This window comes from Clupea harengus, chromosome 10 (assembly GCF_900700415.2).
Source record: "Clupea harengus chromosome 10, Ch_v2.0.2, whole genome shotgun sequence".
Classification (NCBI taxonomy): domain Eukaryota; kingdom Metazoa; phylum Chordata; class Actinopteri; order Clupeiformes; family Clupeidae; genus Clupea; species Clupea harengus.
The window spans coordinates 12,669,409-12,694,651 of record NC_045161.1 but is presented as its reverse complement, the minus strand read 5'-3'; the positions used below and the strand labels follow the sequence as shown (position 1 = coordinate 12,694,651).

The 25,243-nt window shown below is 42.5% G+C and overlaps 1 protein-coding gene across 2 annotated transcripts; it reads left to right on the top strand.

The window, feature by feature from the left end:
• Positions 1-17,968: 17,968 nt before the first annotated feature.
• On the top strand, positions 17,969-24,938 carry LOC116222172 (apoptosis regulator BAX-like). 2 transcript variants are annotated; one of them, XR_006152633.1, is made up of 8 exons: positions 17,969-18,199; positions 18,340-18,370; positions 19,301-19,459; positions 19,590-19,740; positions 20,169-20,273; positions 20,460-20,662; positions 20,787-20,947; positions 24,823-24,938. XR_006152633.1 is itself a non-coding variant. In XM_042708856.1 (7 exons), exons 1-6 carry the CDS (start codon positions 18,175-18,177, stop codon positions 20,622-20,624), a joined length of 636 nt encoding a protein of 211 aa, XP_042564790.1. In that variant the 5' UTR covers positions 17,969-18,174; the 3' UTR covers positions 20,625-20,662; positions 20,787-21,837. The 2 variants fall into 2 exon arrangements, 1 of the variants encoding a protein (XP_042564790.1); XM_042708856.1 differs by lacking the exon at positions 24,823-24,938 and having other exon boundaries at positions 20,787-21,837.
• Positions 24,939-25,243: the final 305 nt, after the last annotated feature.

The following is a 25,243-nucleotide window of genomic DNA, read 5'->3' as shown; positions in this document are numbered from 1 at the left end:
GCTGGGATTGATGGGTCCTCCTCGCTCAAAGCGCTTGTGTATAAGGGAGTCTTTTTAATTAGCACTGAATTATTGAGGCTTACTAGTGGAGGGGTGGGGGGGGGTGTGTGTGTGTGTGTGTGTGTGTGTGTGTGTGTGTGTGTGTGTGTGTGTGTGTGTGTGTGTGTGTGTGTGTGTGTGTGTGTGTGTGTGTGTGTGTGTGTGTGTGTGTGTGTGTGTATTGGGGTTGGCAGTGGGGTTGGTGGGTGATTGTACCTCAAAGGGGTGGCCTAAATTTGTTGCTTTTCATTTCATCTTATCAGCTTGCAGTCCCTCTGTCTGTTTGTCCTGTTTGCTGTTTTTGTTCTCCCATATCCTCACTTATTGGTCTTATGTTCTCTACTAGAGTGCATCTTATTGGCGACAGGTGGCCAGTTTTGGCGTGCAGCATTTCATCCGGAATAATGTTCAACGTGACTTAAAGACAGTCTGATTAAATCAGAAAACAAAATATGTCTTTGACCTTGGAAATATTACAGGGTTGTGTGTCCAGGGCTACCACTTTCTCTATCAACACACAAACACACGCACACACACACACACACACACACACACACACACACACACACACACACACACACACACACACACACACACACACACACACAATGTCTCTGTGTCTCTTCTAGAACAAGGTTAGGGTGAAACAAGAGGAGAGCGGCGCATTAATGAGTCATCGTGGAGCTGCATTATGTTTAATTAGCTGGTTTATATAACGAGGTGTTCATTTCTAATGGAGGGACATGCTGCGCGCCGCACATCTGCGCGCATAACTCATGCAATCAGCGCGCCACTCGGACCCACAGTACGGCAAATGAGACACACACACACGCACAGGCACACACACAGACACACACACACACACACACATACACAGAGAAATGAATTACATCTCACTGCTTCTCCTATCCCCAAGCTCATTAATTAAATCCACTGGCATCAAGGTCTTTTTCTTAATTTCATGTACCATTAGCATAATCAACACAATTTGAGTTAGCACAATGTGATCAGTTTAATGGATGCTATTTATTTTACTTTATTATTTAAAGCTGCGCTAATGGGGGGGGGGGGGGACATAAATATAACTGTATGGGCCCCTTTATGACTAATTCCCACTGGAGACCCACACCGCCCCCCGAACCCTTCGCCGCGATGCAGATGTTCGTTAAGAGTGCCCCCATACATTTGGCCTGGGTCTGGCTTCGGCTTCATTAATTTGCCGACGTGCTCGCGTGGAAGGAGAGGTGTGTTTTTTAGCGTGTGTGGGAGGCTGTAATTTCAGACTCACGGAAAAGGGCTGAGGAGACAGACGGGGGGGTTGAAATTACACAGCCAGAGCATAACTGTTTGCCCCCGTCGGCCAAAGCCCCATAATATGTCATCGGGGGGGTGAAGGGGGTTTGGGAAGAGAGAGAGAGAGCGAGACAGAGAGAGAAAGAGAGAGAGAGAGAGAGAGAGAGAGAGAGAGATAGAGAGAGAGAGAGAGAGAGAAGTGTTTGTTTGGTCCTGTGTTTGTGGGTATGAGTGTGTGTGTGTGTGTGTGTGTGTGTGTGTGTGTGTGTGTGTGTGTGTGTGTGTGTGAGATGCGTGCCGTTCTCACCAGATGGCCAGAAAAGGGTTTGGGAGAGGAGATGCAGGGGGACAATGAGGAGCGAGCGCAGAGGAAGAACATGCGAGTCCAAAAAGTGTGGAATATTTGTGCACCCTCAGCGTGTTTGGGGAGAAAAAAAAGTCATTAAAACAATGCGGTGGGACTTAATGTATGGCAGAGGGATTTGTTCTGACCCTATAAAGCCATGGCCTGGAGGTGAGACATGATTAGTGTTATTGCTGAGGACAGGTACATCATTATCTCATTGCGGCTCTCCTCTCCAAGGCTGTCTGCTTTGCCCATACCCCCTCATTCCCCCCCCCCAACACACACACACACACACACACTCCTCTTCCTCCTCCATGCAGTCATACACTACTTAATCTACTCTCACGGCCAGAAGTGGACTTAATCATCAGTATTCCAGTTGTGGAGAAGCTGTGCGGTGAGGTTGGATTTTTGGAGAGAGGAAGCGAGAGAAGGAGAAAGAGAGAGATGGTGAGAGAGAGAAAGAGAGAGAGAGTGAGAGAGTGAGAGAGAGGGGGGGGGACTGCCTGGAAGTCATCTCCATCTATTAGTGCTGCGGCAATCTGCCCCACAGCAAGTTCCTCCTTCCAGAGTAGCCACTGTCAATGAAGTGGCCCCGCTAATGCAGAGTCGGATCACGGGCCCCTTGCACACTCGCTCACCTCGTCTCCTCCGGGAGAAGGCCTGTGGAATAATTAAGGCAAGGACAGGATAAGGCAGAGCTTGTATTTATAGAATACATTGCAATTTCTGTATTTTTTACTTAATTAAAAAAAAAATCTCCCTCCTTGTCTCGCCAGGCACGAGGTTTTTAGGTCTTAGGTATCTCTGGCAGGCCCGCGGTGTGTCTTGTTCGTGCCCGGGGACAACACGATCTCCAAAGGCCCCCCTCCCTGCGCACAGGTCGCTGATTGGCAATACGCATGTTCCAATTTGCACATGGCAAAAAAGCTCTCCTCTCTCACACACTATTTATTTTATTCATAGACCTTTACAAGGGCCCCCCTTTGCCCTTTGACCCCGCCTGACGGCAGGCCTGATCGCTGGGCATGGACATGCAAAGGGTCATGGGTAAGTTAAAATGGGTGGGTATTCATGAGGTACAGACGAAAAATGTCCCAAATGTATGTGGTGTATATATACCAATTATGATGAACTATACTAAACTATATGTGCTGTTTTCTAAAGTAGCAATGTGGATTACATGAAGGAATGTGCAGTATTCCTGATGTAAACATTCATCCATCACCATATGAAATGAATTAAGCTCTTCAATCTTGCAGATAGGGAAAACAAATTCAAATAGGAATTTTATTCACACTCGGCTTTCTCTCCCTCCTACACCCACCTAAGTGCAAAAAAACACTCTTATTCGTCCCACATGGAGCGGCGTACACGGAAGTCCTGGAGAGAATATGGAGCGCACGCAGAGATGGTCGTCTGAATTCCACTGATTTGTTTCTTTTTTTTTCCTCCCTGAGTGAAATGACTGGAGAGTGGAGTCCTGCCTGCATGCCTTCAGCTCTCCAATCCACTAATGGACGCGCAAAAGAAAGAGAAAAGTGCGAGAACCAGACTGCTGTCAAGCGCTGAGTGAGAAACACATGACATGAGAAGCCATTACTGCGTTTTAGACAGAGACAATGCCCAGAACTACACCTCCCTTTTTTTTCTCTTTCACTCTTTCTGGGCAAGGCCTCTCTCGTCTGTGTGACAGATGAAAGCTGTGTTGATTAGCCCAAGGGTCAAACAGTGCTTCGCTTTTGGTCGAGCGAGAGATTAAGAGAGGTATAAAGGAAGAGAGAGAGAGAGAGGGAGTAGAGGGTAGAGACAGAGTGACAGAAAGATAAAATAACATCAAATTGAGCACTGTAATGGCAGAAGAGAGCTTTTTTCTCCCTCCCTCTTTGTGATTTCTTGTAGACAGCTGGACACATGCGATTCCACCTGTCCTTTTGGAGAGAGTGGCGAGCTGTCTGGGAGAGGAACCATTACAGGTAATCAGCTCCGCCTGAAAGACACAGCCAGAATGCTGCTTTGTATTCTGGATGGAGAATTTGACTATTGTCACTGGACATGCATTGTTGTGCTTAGTAATACATAGTTATTTGGTTCAAGCATTTGGACAGAGGAACAAGAAGGAGGCATATTAGTATGATTACCTAATTACAGTTAGTCTTTAAAGGAGTTCTGTTTATGATAACCCGGGATATTTGAATTATTAGTTCTGCACACATAATAACCAGAGTCGCCATTGCGAGTGTTTCTGAGATATCTGACAGAAGACACAATGAACAGCGAAACAGCTACTAAGGAGGCCATGTACTAAGGCTGGAAAACATCCGCACGCGTATATGAACAATTTGTAGAATGGATGAAAACTTTCCCCCCGCATTGTATCCTTGGAAGGGCCTCTGCTATGATTTGCCATGATTTCAGTGACACAACACTGCTGTGACCAGAATCAATCTGTCTGTGGGGTGGAGTGGAGTGGAGTGGAGTCAAGGGGTGCTGTCTCACTGGGGCCAGGTTGGGTTTCCCTCATAAACCCTCGCTCTGTGATCCAGTGGCGCCACACATTACATGCCTAATGACTGAAGATCGATGTCCGGTAACCTGACTGCTGTTTGTTTTGGTGTAGAGTTCACTGTGCCAGCAAACGGCTGACGCACCGTCGCAGACCATCAAAAAAATGGAAAAATGGACTTGTGAGGGATACTAACATGGAGAGATGGATAGAGCAAAAAACTCCTGCTCCTGGTCATGAAAACCCCTTTGCTTGTCATTTTCCTGGGCTGAGGAGGCCACGGAAAATAACACACTGGCACCTTTACAAACGTGTGTGTGTGTGCGTGTGTTTGCATGCTTGTGTGCATGTATGTGTGTGTGTGTGTGTGTGTTTGCATCCTTTTTGGCCTGGATCCTTACCTTGAAGCCCTTGTTCATGATCATTAAGGTCTCCATTTTTCAATCGCTGGGCCCCAGACAGGTTTTTGGAGTTCTATCACGCGTGTGCAGAGGAGCTAGCTAGCGCGCGCAGAATGGGATGGCACAGAGCGCGAGTGTTTGGATTGGGCTAATGAGCCGATGCTAGCAAACTCTCCGCTGAAGGACCTAATCTGGCACCTCGCTGTCAGCGACTTGGCTGGGCGAGCCAGAGAACGCGGTGCCTTTCCAAAGGGAAGAGCTCGGAGCCAAAACATTGTCTAGTCCCATACGACTTTTATGAACTCCGCAATGTGAAAATCAGGCAGTGAAAATAAATGAAAGAGGGGCGGGAATTTGTGACTTGCCTGTAGGGAGGAAACGAGAATAAAATGAAAGAGGAAAAAAAGACCATATTGCCAGAGAGGGGGAGAGAGAAAGCTTGCAGAACTAGGTAGGTTTTTTTTTTTTTTAAATGACCAGGACTGGAAGTTTCTGGCAACCATGTTGTTTTCAGGGGCGTTGTGGCCTCTCTTCAAAATGAGGGATTACGGTTTCATTGTGGTGTGGCATGCGTCCCTGCAAGGTCTCTCGCTCATTAAACTTAATGATCTGTTCTAAAAAAAAAAAAATCTCTTTCTCTCCCCTCTCTCTCTCCCCCTCTCATCCATGGTTGACTCAGCTCTGTCTGACTGGCCAAATTCACTCATTGCAGGTAACTAGCATGAGTAGTTCCTTACCGTAACAACGGTTGCACACACAGACACACACACACACACACACACACACACATAGAGAGAGAGAGAATCCTGGTCATTTTACCAGAGCTGGCTTCATCACCCACTGACCATGTGCCATTCTGAGCTCGATGCTTTTTCCTCCTAGTGTCGTCCTGATGAGGTAACAGGCGGTTTGGGTGTGCCATTAAAACATTCTCCGACTCTTAGAAGTCCTCTGGATGCCTTACAGCCACCAGCGTTGAAGGTCAGTGCTTCTCTTAAGTCAGACTGACAGCACCATTATTATTACAGTACTGGTGTGAACACCCCACCACTCCCCTCCAACTTCAACAGTCAGTTGTGCGTTCTACTTCTTCTCCAGAAGTCCCATTTGTTTTATAATTGTTTTTAAGATGAGGAATTACATCAGAACCTAGCCAAACAAATGCTCTTGCAAACACAAAAGGCCACTCGTTTGCTAACTATCACACTTCTCACATGAGTCACTGTTAGGGATTTTTTTTTCGTCTTGTAGAATCTAGTTTGTAGGCGTGCGTTGATAGCAGGACGCCTGAATGCTAGAGGCAGGCAGGCAGGCAGGCAGGCGATGCTCAGATCCTCCTCCAAGGAGGGGCTCTCCCCCTGGAGCTTCCCAGCTTTCCCTTATTAATTCTGCTGTCCCTTAATTAGAGCGGGAGAAATCTTGCAAATTCTTCTCTGGTCTTTCCGATTTTCTCTGTCTATGTCTCTCTCTCTCACTCTCTCTCCTTTATACCCAGAGCTCATCTCTCTGGAAGATTCAAAAAAGAGATCTGATATGGATTTTTTCCCACTTCCACTTCTTCCTTTCCTCCTACCCTGCTTCAATTTCTATTAAAGATGAGATGGGAATCGGCCTGCCAAAGGCCACAGGAACTCTTCTCTTTCTCTCTCGTCTCCGGCAGGCACCCTCTGGTTTCTATTAGATTGTGTGTGGCCTCACACCCAGAGTTCTAAATGGTACCAGTGCTTCCCCAGTGAGATGGAGGGCCGTACGAATCCATCTGAGGAGGGTGTTTTTTGGGGAAGGGTAAAGAGACGCACGGCTCATATCAGCACTGTAGAATGACGGCAGCTTTTGGTTCAGTTAAAGAAAGAGGGAGAGAGAGAGAGAGAGAAACAGATTTGTGCCAATCTCACACTCCTACGTTTCACACTCTTCGGTGAAGACTTGGCGGAAATGTGTGTGAAGCTTTTTTGTCGTCTGTTCTTCTGAAATAATCCCTTGGTGCCCAACGCGTGTGATATGAAGATCTTTCATTGTTGTTATGCATATTATTAATAAATATTTCAATTAAAAGCAATGCACAAAGTTCTGCCTAAGGTATAGAAGATTCCACATATATGTACTATGGGTACAAAGTTTAAAATACTTTAAAATACATGTCCTCAAAACCGGCATACTATGACTGATTTGCATACCCTATGTGAGTGCCTTGGAGTTTTTTTATATATACTGAGACCTCCTAAAGCTTTATGTAAATAAACTTCACCTTGTTAATAATACTTTTTTTGCTCATGTTTGTTAAGCTAAAGATATTCCCCCTTCTAATATAATTTGCACTACATCATCCACTAAATTATATTTTTTGTGTACATCACTTTCTGTAATACATATCATTTGGACAGATTCATAAGCCTGGTGAAAACCTGTGACGACACTGTGTTACCCGGTGCTGGTTGACCCTCTTACCCTTTAATTATCAAGGGCTATGCTCTCCTGTCTCCCCACCGGTGCCCCTGTCTTGGCTGATGATGCCACAGCGCTCAGAGGCAGATTGAGACTGACACGGACCACGCCACCCTCGACCGCTGAGGTTTCGGGCTCCAGGCCCGCAGCCCAGGCCAGTCCAATGGCGGCGCATAAAACTCACTTTGCAAATCGAGAGTTCCTCCGACCTGGCCGCAATAAATTGCTCCCCTGAAAGACAAGGGCCCCTCAGCCTCCGCCCCGCACCGATATCAGTCAGCGCTGTCTCGGGTATCTCTGGGACGTGCAGGGGACTGCCGATCGATGAATCCCTTCCACCGCGAGCATTACCACGCACAAGACCACGATCAGTTTACTAGACATAAAGGAAGGGAGCGGGGGGGGGGGGGGAACGGCAAAAACACAAACCATCATACCGGCCCCTGCCACAACCAGATTCCCTTTTACTGGAAACAATTGATGCATTGTTGCGGGGAAATTAATCCTCCTGAATTCATTAGCCGAATCAGATATTCAATCGACGCAAGCCCAAAAATAATTATGTGGAGGCCTGACGGATGAGACAAAATGGCATCTCCTGGGCCACAGCCTCTGTCTGACCAGAGCATCCTGCTGTTGTTCTCAGAGTGGAAAATAAGATGCAGGCTTGGCCTAATCGCAATAACCCTACACCACTTTCCATCTGAATCTAATTTATCTCTCATTTTGAGTTTGTCTGTGGCCCTTTCTTCTTTCATGACTCTTCTGAGAGGCTGCGTACAATCCTCTCAGTCAGTGTGTGTGTGTTACTGTCTGTGTGTGTGTGTGTGTGTGCGCGTGTGTGCGTGTTTGCGAGTGTGTGTGTGTGAGAGGGTAAGAGGATCCTGGCAAAAGGTGCCAGCACTGTCTGATGTTTGTGTATTTTCTTATTATTCATATTTTCCTCCGTCCGTGAGAAGCTCTGAAAGCTCTGAAAGCCCCTCTATTTCCAGGAGAAGCTATGCGTTCCCCATCATGAGAGGGTAAAAATAAAAGAGGCGAGTGAAGGCATCCTGTGTTCCACACGGACCTTGCCAACACCACCACTCGCGGGGGCGAAAACGATCAAATTGCTTACACTCCAAACATGATCGACATGTTGGGACTCCGTTCTCCTGCGTCGAAGAAATGATCTCCAAACATGATCGACACACTGAAACTCAAGTCCCGCTCTGTCGAAAAATACGATCCGGAGGGTGAAGTGCCAACAATTAAACAACAGGCTACTATGGTTGTGACTAGGCATGCACACTGGCCCTTTCAGCTGCACTGAATAAAGTGTGGCCCAAATGCATCTCATTAACAGGCTTTTTCATGAACCCTGTCCAAAATCACCTCTTTAAAATGTGCATTATTTTGGGGCAGCATAAATTGGTGAATAGCCGCTCCACGCTGTCACCAGACTGAGCAGTTCTTGGTCAATTAGCCTGAAAAAATCCCCCCAGTGCTCTCACGTACATTTGCGGGGGGAATTTTAGGGTATGTAAATTATATAGTGTGTGTGTGTGTATCCCAGACGGCCCCTATAAAACACATAAGCAGGCATCTGTACTGAAACGTGTCAATTAGGCGTAAATCCACTCGCGGGAGGTACAGAACAGACTGGCTGCTTTCTGTGTCACATGGCCACATGTAACTGAATGAAATGCCACTTCTGTACATCTTGCCCTCAAACCAAACCCGGTGGTGTTAGTGGCTGAATCACGCCCGTTACCACATTCTTGGAGCAAAACGGGGCCCCTTCACATCCCTGAAATACGCAGAGACTACAACTGGTTTGGGTGCAGTGCAGACAGGGAGAGCAGAGTGGTGGGAGACATCATGTGGTTTTGGTGAAATGAGGTTATTTATTGCCGTGTCCCCTTCCCTGTGCCAGGCACATCACTCACATAAGCCGTGGCACAGCTGTTGTTCTGAATTTCACGCCTTTTTTGCTAATTGCAAGAGAACACTGATGATGACCTATTTCTGTGATATTTTTAACCCCATGGAAAACAATGTGCGAGGGGGTACACCGTGAGGGGATGAGGGTTAATTTGCAAAATCAATGTCAACATATTCTTTACTGCTGTTTATCTGTAGTAGGACTCGCAGATGACATGGAAGAGGGCATGAGTCTGTTTTATGTTTCTGAGCGTGTTTATTTATTTTAAAATAAACCTGTGTCTATCTGTAAAATCATAAAACATTATCTTTATATTTTTAGGCACTCTTTCAAATCATTTTATAATACATTATTAGCACACTTATGCACACATGCAACAGCTAAACCAGGTATTCATAACATAACATAACATGCTTGCAATACTTTATTCATTGATGGGTATAACAGGCCATCACTGCACTTGTCCATTTGTGTAGTCTATTTCTATGATGCGTATCTTACCTGTTTATATTATGCCACTGGTGTCATCAATAATATTCTTACTGGACCTCTACTGATTGGCTCAAAGGTAAGAGCTGTGTATAGTCACCAAATAGAATGGCCAATCAATGATGTCACTTCCCCATAGAAATGGTGGCTGTGGGTGGAATCAATTTCTCCACCTAGAGACAGCAGTGGTGGCCAACGTCTTGGTAATGGCAAATTAAAACAATTGGAAGTTATATCATATTCCTGCCTCTTTGCACCAGTGTTATTTGACTGTTTGGCTGTCACACAAACTTAAATGTTTTTAGCATCGCAAGGGATTTGTGAACCCAACACTTTTGCACTCTGTTGGGATAGCTGCAATGCATTTTGTCCTGTTATATTACAAATAAAAATATACACACAAATAATAACTATTATATATTATCCCCAGTTTAAGCTATTACACTAACATATTGGCTTATAAGGCACTGATATAAAGCTTTAAACAGCATTGTTAGATATTGATTATAATGGCAATATAAATGAGTAAATAGTTATCTCCACTAGGCCTTTCACAAGTCTACATTATAGTTGTTATATACAGTCTGAAGTACTTGTAAGACTCATCATATTACAGCACATCATATTCCATCATGTATAGTTTGTCTTTATAATGCATTACAAAGAGGAGGTGTTACTGTATATGCTTTGAATGATGTAACGGATGTAGTTTTGGATGAAAAAATGTCTAGCTGTACTCCCACCACCCGTAAACAGATTAGGGAGAGAGGTTTTCTCATTTGAAAAATGTCATGATTGCTTTGTTTAAGCATTCCAAGGCAAATTATGCTTTGATTCGCCTCCTAAAGTGTAAGGTCATTTATTCCCCTTGTCTCCATAGGACAGGATGTACTCAATACTGTCCAATCAATGCTCATCAGCTCATGGTGAAGCGATGATTGATGCTGTAATGATTCAGTTCGGAGTCTGGCTCTGATCGATCTCACTCTCATTCACCTGCTACTTCTATCTGCTGTGTGCACATTTGCCATTGCTCTCTAGCTATTGTTTGTGCTGTAAGTTAGCTTGAGATATTGTATTCCTGTTTCTAATGGCAGTGTTTGTTACCCCTAAGAAGTGCTGTGACGGTATGGATTTTTTCTTGCCGCAGTGAAAAAGCAACTTATCCCCGTGGTTTGGCAGGTTACCACCAATGTCCTCCCCCCACAAAAAAAATGTAACGGTCTCCATACAAACTAAACAAAAGGTCCAACATTAGAAAGTGCAACATGAAAGGGAAACATACATATTAATGAACTGTCAGTATGGATGTTAGGTTGGTTAATTCTAAGATGTGTTCTTAGATGTATTTCCTTGTGAGACAAATACCTTTTTCCTACTAATGTGGAATCTCGAATTCAAAGCCAAAATGTGCCCAAATTGGAGATTTGTGGCCATTGTTAAATTGAATAATGTCAACTGGTTAGTGTCAACTGCTTGGGCATTACCACATAAAATAAGTGTATTTGCTATAAGCACTTGCAATTCAAATCTAACTCCAACTGTTTACGTTATGCTTCTGTCTTTTTTGTCTCTGTATTATGTGTGTATATATTCAATTGAACGTTATCTGTAGATGTTACAAGTACTCAAGAAAATAGTCAGACTCACACAAAATAAATCCCCATGTTTAATGGACTGTTGGAAATTAAGTGACCAGCAACTGAAAAGTTTTGTTTCTCCAGAAACCGTTGAACATAAGATAGAGGACAGTCAATGATGATAATTAAATGGTTCTTGTTTATTGGTCACAATTGTTATTGGGTCTATATTTCATATCACACACCATATGCACTCCTGTAAAAAAAAGAAATGTAAAAATAAGAAATTGATGACAATGAGCCTAACCTCGCAGTAGGCATCACATGACTGCCGTGTTGCAGTAATGCGGTTATTGTCACAGCCTTACCCCTAAGTGTCACTGCCCCATTTGATAGGAGGAGTAATTGCTTCTGCTCTCTCTTAAGCATGAAGTGATTGTTCATGCAGCAGACACACTATGCATTCATATTCGCACCACTGACCAACAGCCCTTAAATGTTCCACACATACTAGATTTAAAAATTGATCGGTTGCACCAAATAAAAGAGGAGATCAAAAGTGCTCTTTTGTTTTGGCTACTCTATAAAAAAAAACCATTCCCTTGCGTGATGACACTGTTACTAACCAAGAAGACCATTTGGTGAGCATCTCCTGAAGAGACACACAGACACACCCCCTACCCTTGTCACACACACACACACCCACACACACACACACACACACACACACACACACACACACACAAACACACAAACACACAAACACACACACCCTATCCAATGCGGCTGGTGGCGGCCAAGTGATGTAGCCACAAAGAGTGTGGGCGGCACACAGTGTTAGCGTCCATTAAAGATGTAGGCCCAGCGCCTGCACCTCGGCTGCATTAGATTAGGCCCCAAACAGTAATCTGTCACTTAGCCGCGGCCTGGCCCACCGTCTGAACTGATGTAAACGACTGCTGTCTCGGCACGGGGCCTGACAGCATAATGGGGATTCATTGATCTGCCGGTCTTTCACTGATTGAGTTAGATAATTAAAAAGCCTCTTGTATCTGTTCCATTAAGGATTGTTTGTGTTGGTGTGGTGTGTGTTTTTTTCCTGTCATGGTTGGAGTTGCTACTCTTGCTGTTTGTCTTTCTCCTTGTGCAATTGGAAAGGCTGGTGGGATTGCGCTCAGCACACATTTCTTCTCTTTTCAGATGCTCTCTCTCTCTCACTCTCTCTCTCTCTCTCTCTCTCTCTCTCTCTCTCTCTCTTTCTTTCTTTCTCTCTGTCTCTCTCTCTCTCTTTCTCTCGTCCATGTAATTAGCTGTTATGTGACACGACTTAGATTTACAAGACAAGTCTTTTAATGTCAAAACATCTTTATAAAATATGCGTTCTGTTTCAACAAAAGCTTTGTGCTCTTTCATCCTTCAAAACAAAAAGCATAACTCAGCTCGAATGTTTAAAAAAAGATCACATGAAGATGAACCAGCGAGAAAGAAAGAATGAAGAAAAAAACATCTCAACAGCTGGGGAAAAAAGTGATAATTTTCGATGACTGGGGTGCTGGGAAAGTGATGATCCCAGTGGGGTGCATATTAGGGGGGGGCAGAGGGTCAGAGGGGGCTTGTGTGCTCTTACTCCGTCAGGACCAACTGTCCTCTGCTGTCTGGAGGTTGTGTTTGTGTGTTTGGGGGGGGTGGGGGGTGGGGGGAAGATGAAGGACAAAATGCTCTTCCCCTCAGTGGCTCAGGGAGTAGCGGTGCTGTCCCATGGCACTGCAGGCCGCTCCGCCGTGCCTCCTGTTCAATCAGAGCAATTTGCGTCAAATGCCAGCTGATGCTGCGCTGGCAAATCCTGCCCCACACCTCCCAAGCAAACACGCGCACGTGTCTGTCATCTCCTCGTGCCTCGGAGAGTAGACCTAAGGCTTGCCATGAAAGGACTGACCGCAGGAACTTTTCATGACCTGATGGTGGACGGGTCAGTGCCCTCAATTTGCTGCACATGATAGATCCCATTGTCTGCAACTTTTATGTGTCTCTAAGTAAAAAAAAAAAATACAAATTTCTTGTATCTTTGTCGTTTTTTAGATGGATGTGTTAGGTTACGTGGTGGGAGCATGGTTCAGATCATGCAACTTGGAAAGGAGTGAGTGACTGAATGAGAGAGAGAGAGAGACAGAGAGAGAGAGAAAGGTGGCATCCTCACGAATACAGTGAAAACTGAGTTTTTACCAAATCTGAGACATTTTGTTGCATGTTGGCCTTTCATCCACACAACAAAAAAAATGTGGGGGTCTGAAAACATATACTTTTGGCCATGGTCAAACCCTGACCTGACTGACCATGGCCAAGCTGCTGAGGAGGGAATTAGGATTCCTTCAGCGATGGCGGAGTGGCAGTTTCTCGTTTCAGCCGCGGCACTTAATTAGCAGAGCTGCCTGCCGTGGCTCCGGTGGCACTTGTGAGAGAGGGGGGGGCAGGGTGGGAGCGAGTGGGCAGAGGAGGGGGCCTTCATGTCGTAATTACACCCCAGCCCTCCTCACGTCCTACCCTTTTGATCAGCAATGCCTCGGCCTTCTCTGGGAGTTAGCTCCGCCGCTGCTAATCAAATAAATGTGCCCCCTTTTAAGTGGATGGTGAATGTGATTTCAGTATGCCCTTCCAGGACTCACAACATGCGCTCCCCTACACATATACACTTCCACACCCCCCACACTCCCCCACCACACCCCTTGCTTTTTTGAAAGAGAAACATTGTGACGTCTCTCGCAGGTCTTGCCTCAACTCCTCGACATCCAAAGCGTTAAACTTTTGATGTTCGCCTAAAATTTTCATCTTCCTTTTTTACCCTCTCTTCCATCTCTTTTTTTTTTCATTTGCGTTTGGTATTTGAAAAAAATGGCTCTTAATTTCTCAACATCAAAAAAGCCATCAAAAGACTCAAGGGAATATTATATATTTTATATATTTATGATTTTTTTTTTTTCTTTCCAGAATCTTCTTCCTCTGCATGTGAGCTGAAGCGTTTTGACTGAGAGGTCTCTGATCTGCTTTGGGCTCAGAGGGGGTCAGAACCAACAGAAAACTTAAGTGTGTTTTTCTCAACGTGCATCTCTAATGATACACTCTTCACACACACACACACACACACACACACACACACACACACACACACACACACACACACACACAGCACCACTCCTATCCCCCTCCACACACTAACCCTCGCTGTCCTTTCAGATGGATTTAAGCAAGAATTACATATTGAGTTTTTCCCTCTCTTTCCATTTCTTTCAAAGAACGATGGTGTATGTGTGTGTGTGTGTATGTGTGTGTGTATGTGTGTGTGTGTGTTTAGGGTGGGTGGGTGGGTGGTGGGAGGTAAGAGGAACATGGTAGACGTAGCTAAACACTGTGTCTCTCCGCTGGAGGTTGTGGAAGTGTTTTTGAGTGAAGTTGAGAGTCGCCTGTGTGAAAACTGAGTCTCAATGCCACGATGCAGCTGCTGCAAGTAGTCTGGATAAGTGCACGTCTGAATGTCTGAGGAGGCCTGCTGAAAAAAACTGTTGCCCACACAGCATAGCAACATTTTCAGGCATTTTTTCTTCCCCCGAGCCAGGGTTACGTTTTGATGTTTAGCGTCCTTTTTGTTTAGCATCTGAACGCTGTGCGGTGAGTGCTGGCTTAAATTCTTTCAAAGAGCCCACCTCTGCAGACCCTCTTCTGCGAGCTCCTAAAGCCTTCAATCGTTTCTCCTCGCTTTAAAAAAGGCCCTGGTGAGTGTTTGTGTGTGTGTGTGTGTGTGTGTGTGTGTGTGTGTGTGTGTGTGTGTGTGTGTGTGTGTACGCCACTGCCAAGAGCAGGGCTTCTTGTGACCTTTTGCGCTGAAAAGATTGACTCAATTGTCTTGGTCACGGCGGTTTTCATTTTCCCCCAATTAGCAGGTCTCTTTTGCCACAGCCCTCACAGGGCGATCAATCCGCACTCAATACACATCCAAACCCACGGAGAAGGAAAAAGAACATGAACAGGGGTGAGCATTACCAGAGGCCTTTGGGTTGAGAGACTGTGGGAGTTTAGTGTCACTGCCTCTTGAAATACTCCTGGAGATTGGACATTATGGTAGCTAGTTAAAATATGACAGCTTGATAGAGAGAATACTTGGAGTCCTGCTGTTGTCCTTCCAAGAGATCTTCCACTGTCCAGACAGTGTTTTTCTTCTTTACTCTTGGACAAAGTCTTACACTTTTTGAAAGCAACATTGTTTCTTTGGATTGTTATTTTTTTTATGCCCTCTTTCTTTTTTTTTTATGGCATTTTCTTTTCTGGTGCCAGCGGGAGTTTTGTCTGTGGCTGAAAGTTAACCTGGCTGTTTAACCGGGAGCCAAGGTGTGTCATTTGGAGCAGTAGGATATGCTGCCGACTGGGCACAGTGTGCACATTCTCGATCTCGACTACTCCCCCCCCCCCCAGAAAGTGCCAGAAAATTGTTACAATCACCAGGAGGACAATGAGAGCCACGGCTTCCTGTGCCGGTGTAAGAGAAGTGGCATCTAATGTTACACTTTAGGCTGGTGTTTGTGTGTGTTTTTGTGTGTGTGATCGATCTTTGAGGACAGAAGACTGGCTTTTTTAGTTCTCCACAAAGACTGTATAACCTTATCCCAAAAGATGTGTCTCTGAAGCTGTGCCATCAGAAGTGGAAGTTCACCTTACTGTAGTCTTGAGGACCGTGGCAACCCTGGCCTGCTTAGATCAATCTACATTACCGTGTGAGTGCTAAACAACAAGTAATGACACAGAAGATGAATAATGGTTGGTGATGATTGTCATTACAGCAAATTTGAATTTAATCGCTCTCACACTTGTGATTATGTTTGCGCTCATAATTGTGGATGGCTTTTGCTGCATTTCCATTAATTGTCCTCGTTTGGGATTGGATTATGAGATATCATGAAGACGCATTCTTTTCCCCAAGACTGGCATGATGATTGAAGGGGGGGGGGGTTCTCTCACCGCTTCATATGTCTCGCTGTAGATGGATCCAGCAATCAAGGGGAACAATCACTCCATACAATGTTGATGAGGGATCTTAGAGGAGGGTTGGGTTTACTTAATGTAGACCTGCTTTTCGTCTATAGAGCCCATTCCATCGCAACCGCAGGCTACAAGTGAACTCTTCATGACCCCTGCAAATGTAAAGAAAGAATTAGGAATCATTAAGCTGTGGGGGGCAGCTAAATGTTGCTTTTCTTTTTGCTTTCGCTATACACTTGAAAGCCGATGAGTATAGAGCTGATGGCAAGAAAAATATATGTTTCACAAAAGTTAAAGGTTTTTTTTTTTTTATGAAATGAGCAATTACTTTTTAAAGTATTGTCAATAGCCACAGATAAAGGCACAGTACTCAGACCTTCTGCCCTGCTTTACATTCTATTCCTTTCATGACTCATATTTCTATTGTAACTGATTATTACTTATGACCTAATGCACCATAATGATCAAGCCTTTTCAGGAGATGACATTGCTAACCAAATTTTGTCAACAAGCAGTGGCCAGCAGTATTAGTGCAGTACCAGTTGCCTGGGCCTTGTGGAGTCAATGCTCCTTTCGTCCAGCAGGGGGCTCTGGCTGCCATTGGACCCTGTCAGTCAGTCAGCCTTTAGCTCATGAAGTGGTAAACATCCATTTGAGCCCAGAGATGTCTAGTGTCTGTAAAGTGCCCTCTTCGCCATGTGTGTCTTAAGCTGCTCACTGTTGTTGTTGTTTTCTTCCCATTTCGGCGTGCTAATGTGTTTTCTCTTGCTGTTGCTCTCATCACTGTGTCGTAATTCTCAAAGCCTTTGTAGCAATTTTGGTCATGTGTGGTAAATGCATCAGTGCTCTTTTAGTATTATCCGCCAAAATGTTTTGGACAAACATCTTTTTGAACATGATGAATATTTTCAGACATGGCCTGTGTTTTTGGTGAAGGACATTTACTGAACTGCAATAGTCATGAACCATGTGGATTTTATATTTGCTATCGGATGTAATAAACAAACAATATAAGGAAATGAGGTCTATGTAGACAAACTGACCTGAAGTTGTAGATTGATCCCTTGGCTTGTTCACAAGTACACACCCTAGCATGAAAATAAAATATACTAAATACAAGGAAATGCCAGATGCAAATCACATGACCATTTAAAATCATCACAAATAGAGCTAGGGTTAGCTTGCTTGCTTTTACACAATCAACACCAGTATAAGACAAAACACACGAGACATGAAATTGATGACATTGCATGAAGCCCCTAGGCCTTTCAGCCTGATGGGATCAGAATGCTCTATAGTTAACTACAGCAGTAACTATAACATTTTTTTTTTTGAGTAGACAAAATAGAAAGGTCTTTGTAATGCTCTTGCTTTTATCTTTCTTACTCTCTACTTCAACAGGTGTTACTTGGGCCTGACTTGACTGCATTTGGTTTGTCCCTACATCATAATCTTTTCTGGCTAGGCTGAGTTCCGTTTAGTTTGGCAATATGTATATGAAATGTGTTCATGCGTGCTACAGAGCTTGTGGTGTGTTGACAACTTGACAACAATACTTAGCTTTAATGTCAGTGATGTCAGATGCCTTTACCAGCCTATCAGATCAAGGCAGTTCACTGGCCAAGCCCTCTGTGCCGGAGATACTCGGAGGTACAAAAGGGAACCGATAATTTGCTGAGAACTGACTGTTCTGGCACTTGCCTACACATGTGATTTCAGTCAATTTGTGTGTAATTGGAAGGAATAACAGGCTCAAACACATTGGGGTATTTGTACTATAAAATAAAGATCTGAACAAACTTCAGCAGATGAAAACACCCTTCAGTTGTCATCGTCTTTCACAGTATTTAGTACTTGTCTGGTGGAAAATGTCCTCTGTCACTTTAATATGATGTCATAGCTCACAGGGTACATGCAGGAAACAGGAAGTGAGTTTGAAAAGTGCTCAACAGCTGTGTCTCCATTATTGTCTCCTGACACGAAGAGAAAGTACTTAGGAAAAAAGTGGCCAGAAAGTTAACAGCTAAGGCATCTGCTGTGTCATTTGTCATTTGTTGTTTTGGGTGCAACATATTCTCGAGGTATTTACAGTCTCAGGATATTTCTAATAGTACTCTAGTAAAATGGCCTGTGAAGCTAATGCGAATGGTAAGTTTTATTACTCAGTTTATCTGTCTGTCTTACTGTATTCAAGTCATTTTTGTGTAATTGTCATGCATGATCATAAATACATGCGCTGTTACAAATAACATTTTCATGAACTTTGTAACTTTGCTTGTTTCCAACAGATGAACAAATTACAGAAGCTATCATGATGAGGCAAGTTTCATTATTGATTCTCTCGCTTGATTCATTGTGTCAACAAAAATCTTTTGGAAAGCACCTGATTACTCATTTTGTCATATGCTGATGAATGGGTTAAAATATCTGACAGTGTCTGCTGACACCTGAAGATTTCCTGTAAACAAACACAAAATAAAATACTTTTATAAAATTAGAAACTAACAGTATAAAAGATGTATTGCATAAAAAGTATGCCTTTGTCCAAGAGTTGTATGAACTTTCTGATGTTACTGGGACACAACCAGTTATTGCCTGAGTACTCTTAGATGTGTAGTTCCTTTGGAGCAAGCAAGTGGGCGGCCTGGGCAGTATGCTGCCCCTCCTCCATCTCTTGACCACATACCTCTACAAGTGTTTTCCTGTTTGTGCAATGTGTATTGTGTTTTTCAATTCCAACCCTACAACGTGCTTGGTGCCCTGTAAGGTGTTGTGACACTTACTTTCATTGTGCAGATGCATTCTTGAAGGCTGATGTGCTATTTTATGGCTTAAAGGTACAGTCTGATTCTGGATTAAGTTTGTTGATATTTGAGCTCAACACGCATCCCTTCTGTGCTCCTAAAGTAATGTGGAATAGTGTATGGCTTGGTTTGAGCCACTTTGTTTCCCACTTACAGAGCCAGGACTCTGTACGAACACCAGAGTTGTTTTTTTGAGCACATAACGGACAGCTAGAGGACCGTGAGCAGCAATTCACTCAACTTCATGAAAGAAAGTGTCTTGAATTGGATTTATGGACTGTACAGCAAGATTACAATTAAATGGTTTCTTCGAGTATGGTATATATTTTAATGAGGTGACATGCATGTAGTGATGTAGAAGCTATGATCGTGAACTCTTTCTCTCTCCCTCTCTGTCTCTCTCTCTCTCACACACACACACACACATTCTCTTTCATACTCTCAGTGTTGTGAAGGATGAGCTGAAGGAAGTGCCTACAGAGCAAGTGCCCACTCTTCCTGAGCCAAAGCATTTCAATGCCAAAGACCAGAACCTCACATCCCAGCTGGCTCAAACCATTAAAATCATTGGGGATGATCTTGTGAAGCATAAACCACTGAATGAGTAAGTCTGAAGCCGACCACTTTCAGACTCCACCACCGTTTACCACCTTAGTTGGTTAAGTCTGAAGTTAAGTCTGAAAGTTGTTGTGAACATGCTGTGTTCTAACCATCTTGCCATCTTCATCCCAAAGCACAATAGATGGATTTGCAAAAAAAATCCTTAACAACCCACAAGAACAAGGCGCCTACCAGAAGCTGGTGACACAGTTGTTTGCTGATGGAAATATCAACTGGGGAAGGATTGTTGTGTTATTCTACACAGTAGGAAAGCTGGCCAAAAAGGTAAATTGGTCACTGAGGTACAATGTTAAATAGTTTACTAAAGAGAGCTTCAGTACATCTATTATCTCAGTTCATTTATTTATGGTTGTGTCATTCTAAAATAAGCTGGGTAAGATAAGCAGCTTATTAACCCTTCCTGCCTGCATGCATACATACACATTAGTTTCACAAGAGGTCTCGTAAGCAAACCACGGAAATAGTTGTCATAACTACCCCTGACCGTGCTAAAGGCATAATTTTGGAACATCATTTTTTACTTTTGTCATTGTGTTTAGCTGGTATCACTTTCCCTCTGTGGGGTTAATGATGGTTCATAAAAGTGAGGCTTGTTTTCTTACTTATAGGTTCAATTAGTAAATTTTGAACAGCGAAATTACAAAATATGTTTCTGTGTATATTTTAGTAAGAGACTGTGTTTGGTCCCATAGATGTTGTTGGCTCACTTGCCTGAAACAGTCACAGAAATGATCTCCTGGACTCTCAATTACTTTAAGAAGAACATACTAGGCTGGGTCCTCAAGATGGGGGGATGGGTGAGTACTGTACATTACATACACGTATTTAAAGCAGCTGTTCTTACCACAATGAGGAATGAACTGCTTTTGTCCTGTGTGCAGTATGTTGCATAACAGGTACTATAAACGTTACCAATATAAATATTATTACAATACTCAGACACACACACACATTTTATGTCCAAATTCCTCTGCTTTTCACAGATATGTAGCATTGCTTCAATTGCATGTTTCCGGATCGAGAGTGTACCAGCTCTAAACTCACCAGAGCACTCCTCTGCATCTGCTATTGGCGTTACCTGTTTCGTCGGTGGAATTGTGTTGGGTGGCTGCATCGTACTCTGGCTAACAGGCAGAACAAGGCACTGACAGGAGGGAATAGGGAGGAGAAGATGGTGAGCAGGAGGTTATGGCATAGTGATATGTGTTAACCGAACACTGAAGGAGATTCATTTCAGTAGGCTTTGCTAAGTATGAAAGTATGTTTACATCTAAATTGTATTCCGAATTGTTGTATAATATGGTACATTTTTGCATCAATGAAAAATCTATTTTTGAGTGGAAATTTAAGTACGGAAATGAAGGATTGCACCAGTAATCCTAAAGTAGTTACAGCTACAGGTGCCTAGCTTGGTTACAGGGTCAAAATCACAAAAGTGCCATATAGAAATAAAATGCAGAATATCTTTCAGGTAACTTGGAAACTACCTCGTGCCCCAAGCTAGTCTTTTATGTAATCATCACATGTCTTGTTGTTCCTTTTTTTGTTTCCAGAATTTAATTGTTAACAATTTAGCTTATAAAGGACATTATGAATTTAATGACTATGGTTCAATTCTATTTTATTCCTGTTTGGGTTTTGTACAAAATATTTAAGCCATCACCTGAATAACCTGATTTCTTAAATTTAGAACACATGATGTTGCATATTTGTATATGTTTTATATGACACATTTCTTATCCCGATGTAAACTTGTAGTGTGCTCATTTCTTCCGTTGTTTGTAATTCATTTGAATTATACGTACATTGGTGATTCAAAGTGCTTTACAAATTAGCAGATAAATGTATTTATGTAGATGTATTTATACACTTTTTTTGACACTAGCTCGCAATTGTAAGGGAGACATTACAATCTTGAAATGATGAATCATGAAATGCTCTCTACATAAAAGCCCTTTGATGGTCTCTCTGTCTCCAGTCCACCACCTCACGCCTCTTCTCTGAGACGTACTTACTTACTTACTTACTAGGCTGAGTTCCGTTTAGTTTGGCAATATGTATATGAAATGTGTTCATGCGTGCTATAGAGCTTGTGGTGTGTTGACAACTTGACAACAATACTTAGCTTTAATGTCAGTGATGTCAGATGCCTTTACCAGGCTATCATATCAGGGCAGTTCACTGGGCAAGCCCTCTGTGCCAGACATGCTAGGAGGTACAAAGGGGAACCGGTAATTTGCTGAGAACAGACATGTGATTTAAGTCAATGTGTGTGTAATTGGAAGGAATAACAGGCTCAAAAACATTGGGGTATTTGTACTATAAAATAAAGATCTGAACAAACTTCAGCAGATGAAAACACCTTTCAGTTGTCATCGTCTTTCACAGTATTTAGTACTTGTCTGGTGGAAAATGTCCTCTGTCACTTTAATATGATGTTATGAGTCATAGGGAACATACAGGAAACAGGAAGTGAGTTTGAAAAGTGCTCAACGGTTGTTATTTTGGGTGCAACATATTCTCGAGGTATTCACAGTCTCAGGATATATCTAATAGTACTCTAGTAAAATGGCCTGTGAAGGGAATGCGAGTGGTAAGTTTTATTACTCAGTTTATCTGTCTGTCTTACTGTATTCAAGTCATTTTTGTGTAATTGTCATGCATGATCATAAATACATGCGCTGTTACAAATAACATTTATATGAACTTTGTAACTTTGCTTGTTTCCAACAGATGAAGAAATTACAGAAGCTATCATGATCTGGCAAGTTTCATTATTCATTCTCTCACTTAATTCATTGTGTCATGAGTTTCGAACAAATCTTTTTTGGAAAGCGCCTGATTACTCATTTTGTGGTTAAGATATCTGACAGTGTCTGCTGACACCTGAAGATTTCCCGTAAACAAGCACAAAATACAATACTGTTATAAAATTAGAAACTAACAGAATAAAAGATGTATTGCATAAAAAGTATGCCTTTGTCCAAGAGTTGTATGTATTTTTCTGATGTTACTGGGACACAACCAGTTATTGCCTGAGTACTCTTAGGGCCCGTCCACACAGAACCTGGATTGCCCGAATCTGGAAAGAAAAGTTGTCACTGTTATTTATTTTTAATTTATTTGTATCATACCATTGTTCAAAACCGGTTTTTAAAGTGTCAGCAATAGCCTGATTAGAGTCCAACCCTATGACATGCTTAGTGCCCTGTGAGGTGTTGTTACACTTACTTTCGTTTTGCAGATGCATTTTTGAAGGCAGATGTGTTATTTTATGGCTTAAAGGTACAGTCTGATTCTGGCTTAAGTTTGTTGATATTTGAGCTCAACACGCATCTCTTCTGTGCTCCTAAAGTAATGTGGAATAGTGTATGGCTCGGTTTGAGCCACTTTGTTTCCCATTTACAGAGCCAGGACTCTGTACGAACACCAGAGTTGTTTTTTTTAGCACATAACGAACAGCTGGAGGACCGTGAGCAGCAATTCACTCAACTTCATGAAAGAAAGTGTCTCGAACTAGAATCATAGACTGTACAGCCATGGACAACAAGATGACAATGAAATGGTTTCTTTGATTGTGGTATATATTTGAATGAGGTGACTTGCATGTAGTGATGTAGAAGCTATGATCGTGTACTCTCTCTCTCTCTTTATATATATATACAGTATATATATATATATATATATATATATATATCTCACACTCTGTCTTTCATACTCTCAGTGTTGTGGAGGATAAGCTGAAGGAAGTGCCTACGGAGAAAGTGCCCACTCTTCCTAAGCCAAAGCCTTTGAATGCCAAAAACCAGAAGATAAGAGACACACTGGCCATAACTATTAGAAAAGTTGGGGATGGTCTTGATAGGGATGAAGTACTGAATGAGTAAGTCTGAAGCCAACCACTTTCAGACACCAATGTTTACCACCTTAGTTGGTTAAGTCTGAAGTTAAGACTTTAAGTCTAAAAGTTGTTGTGAGCATTCTGTGTTCTAACCATCTTGCCATCTTCATCCCAAAGCGCAATAGATGGATTTGCAAGAGAAATCCTTGAAAATCAACAAGAACAAGGCGTCTACCAGAAGCTGGTGGAACTGGTGTTTGAAGATGGATGTATCAACTGGGGAAGGATTGTTGTGTTTTTCTACACAGTAGGAAAGCTGGCCAAAAAGGTAAATTGGTCACTGGGGTACAATGTTAAATCATTTGTTGATTTACTAAAGAGAGCTTCTATACATCTATTATCTCTATTATCTCAGTTCATTTATTTATGGTTGTGTCATTCTAAAATAAGCTGGGTAAGATAAGCAGCTTATTAACCCTTCCTGCCTGCATGCATACATACAGATTAGTTTCACAAGAGGTCTTAGTATATCGTAAGCAAACCACGGAAATAGTTGTCATAACTACCCCTGACAGTGCCAAAATTATCATTTTGGAACATAATTTTGTACTTTTGTCATTGTGTTTAGCTGGTATCACTTCCACCCTGTGGGGTTAATGATGGTTCATAAAAGTGAGGCTTGTTTTCTTACTTATAGGTTCAATTAGTAAATATTGAACAGCGAAATTACAAAATATGTTTCTGTGTACATTTTTGTGAGAGACTATGTTTGGTCCCATAGCTGTTGTTGGTTCACTTGCCCGAAACAATCATAGAAATGATGTCCTGGACTCTCAATTACTTTAAGATGAACATACTAAGCTGGGTCCGCAAGATGGGCGGATGGGTGAGTACTGTACATTACTTACATGTATTTAAAGCAGCTGCTCCTACCACAATGAGGAATTAACTGCTTTTGTGTTGCACAACAGGCGTAACGTTACGCCTAAATATTATTACAATACTCAGACACACACACACATTTTATGTCCAAATTCCTCTGCCTTTCACAGATATGTAGCGTTGCTTCAATTGCATGTTACCGGATTGAGATGGTACCAGCTGTGAACTCACTAGACTACTACTCTGCGCCTGTTATTGGCCTTACCGGTTTCGTCGTTGGAATTGTGTTGGGTGGCTGCATCGTACTCTGGCTAACAGGCAGAACAAGGCACTGACAGGAGGGAATAGGGAGGAGAAGATGATGAGCAGGAAGTTGTAGAATAGTGAGATGTGTTAACCGAACACTGAAGTAAATTCATTTCAGTAGGCTTTGCTAAGTATGAAAGTTTGTTTACGTCTAAATTGTATTACAAATTGTTGTATAATATGGTACATTTTTGCATCAATGAAAAATCTATTTTTGAGTGGAAATTTAAGTATGGAAATTTAGGATTGCACCAGTAATCCTCAAGTAGTGAGGATAAGAAGTGCCATATAGAAATAAAATGCAGAATATTTTTCAGGTAACTTGGAAACTACCTCTTGCCCCAAGCTAGTCTTTTATGTAATTGTTACATGTCTTGTTGTTCCTTTTTATGTTTCCAGAATTTAATTGTTAACAATTTAGCTTATAAAGGACATTATGGATTTAGGGAATATAGTTCAATTCTATTTTATTTCTGTTTGGGTTTTGTACAAAATATAAGCCATCACCTGAATAACTTGATTCCTTAAATTAAGACACATATTTGTATCTGTTTTATATGACACATAAAATTATTATCCCAATGTATACTTGTAGTGTACTAATTTCTTCCATTGTTTGTAATTCATCTGAAATATACATTGGTGATTCAATGACACCAGCTCGCAATTGTAAGGGAGACATTAAATGATGAATCATGAAATGCTCTCTACATAAAAGCCCTTTGATGGTGTTGAGTC

Excerpts from the sequence above, each read along its gene's own strand:
- LOC116222172 (XM_042708856.1), top strand. The coding sequence starts at position 18,175 with ATGGCCTGTGAAGCTAATGCGAATG. Across the intron at positions 18,371-19,300 it reads ACAGAAGCTATCATGATGAG|TGTTGTGAAGGATGAGCTGA; the intron begins GCAAGTTTCATT and ends TCATACTCTCAG. Across the intron at positions 20,274-20,459 it reads TCCTCAAGATGGGGGGATGG|ATATGTAGCATTGCTTCAAT; the intron begins GTGAGTACTGTA and ends TGCTTTTCACAG.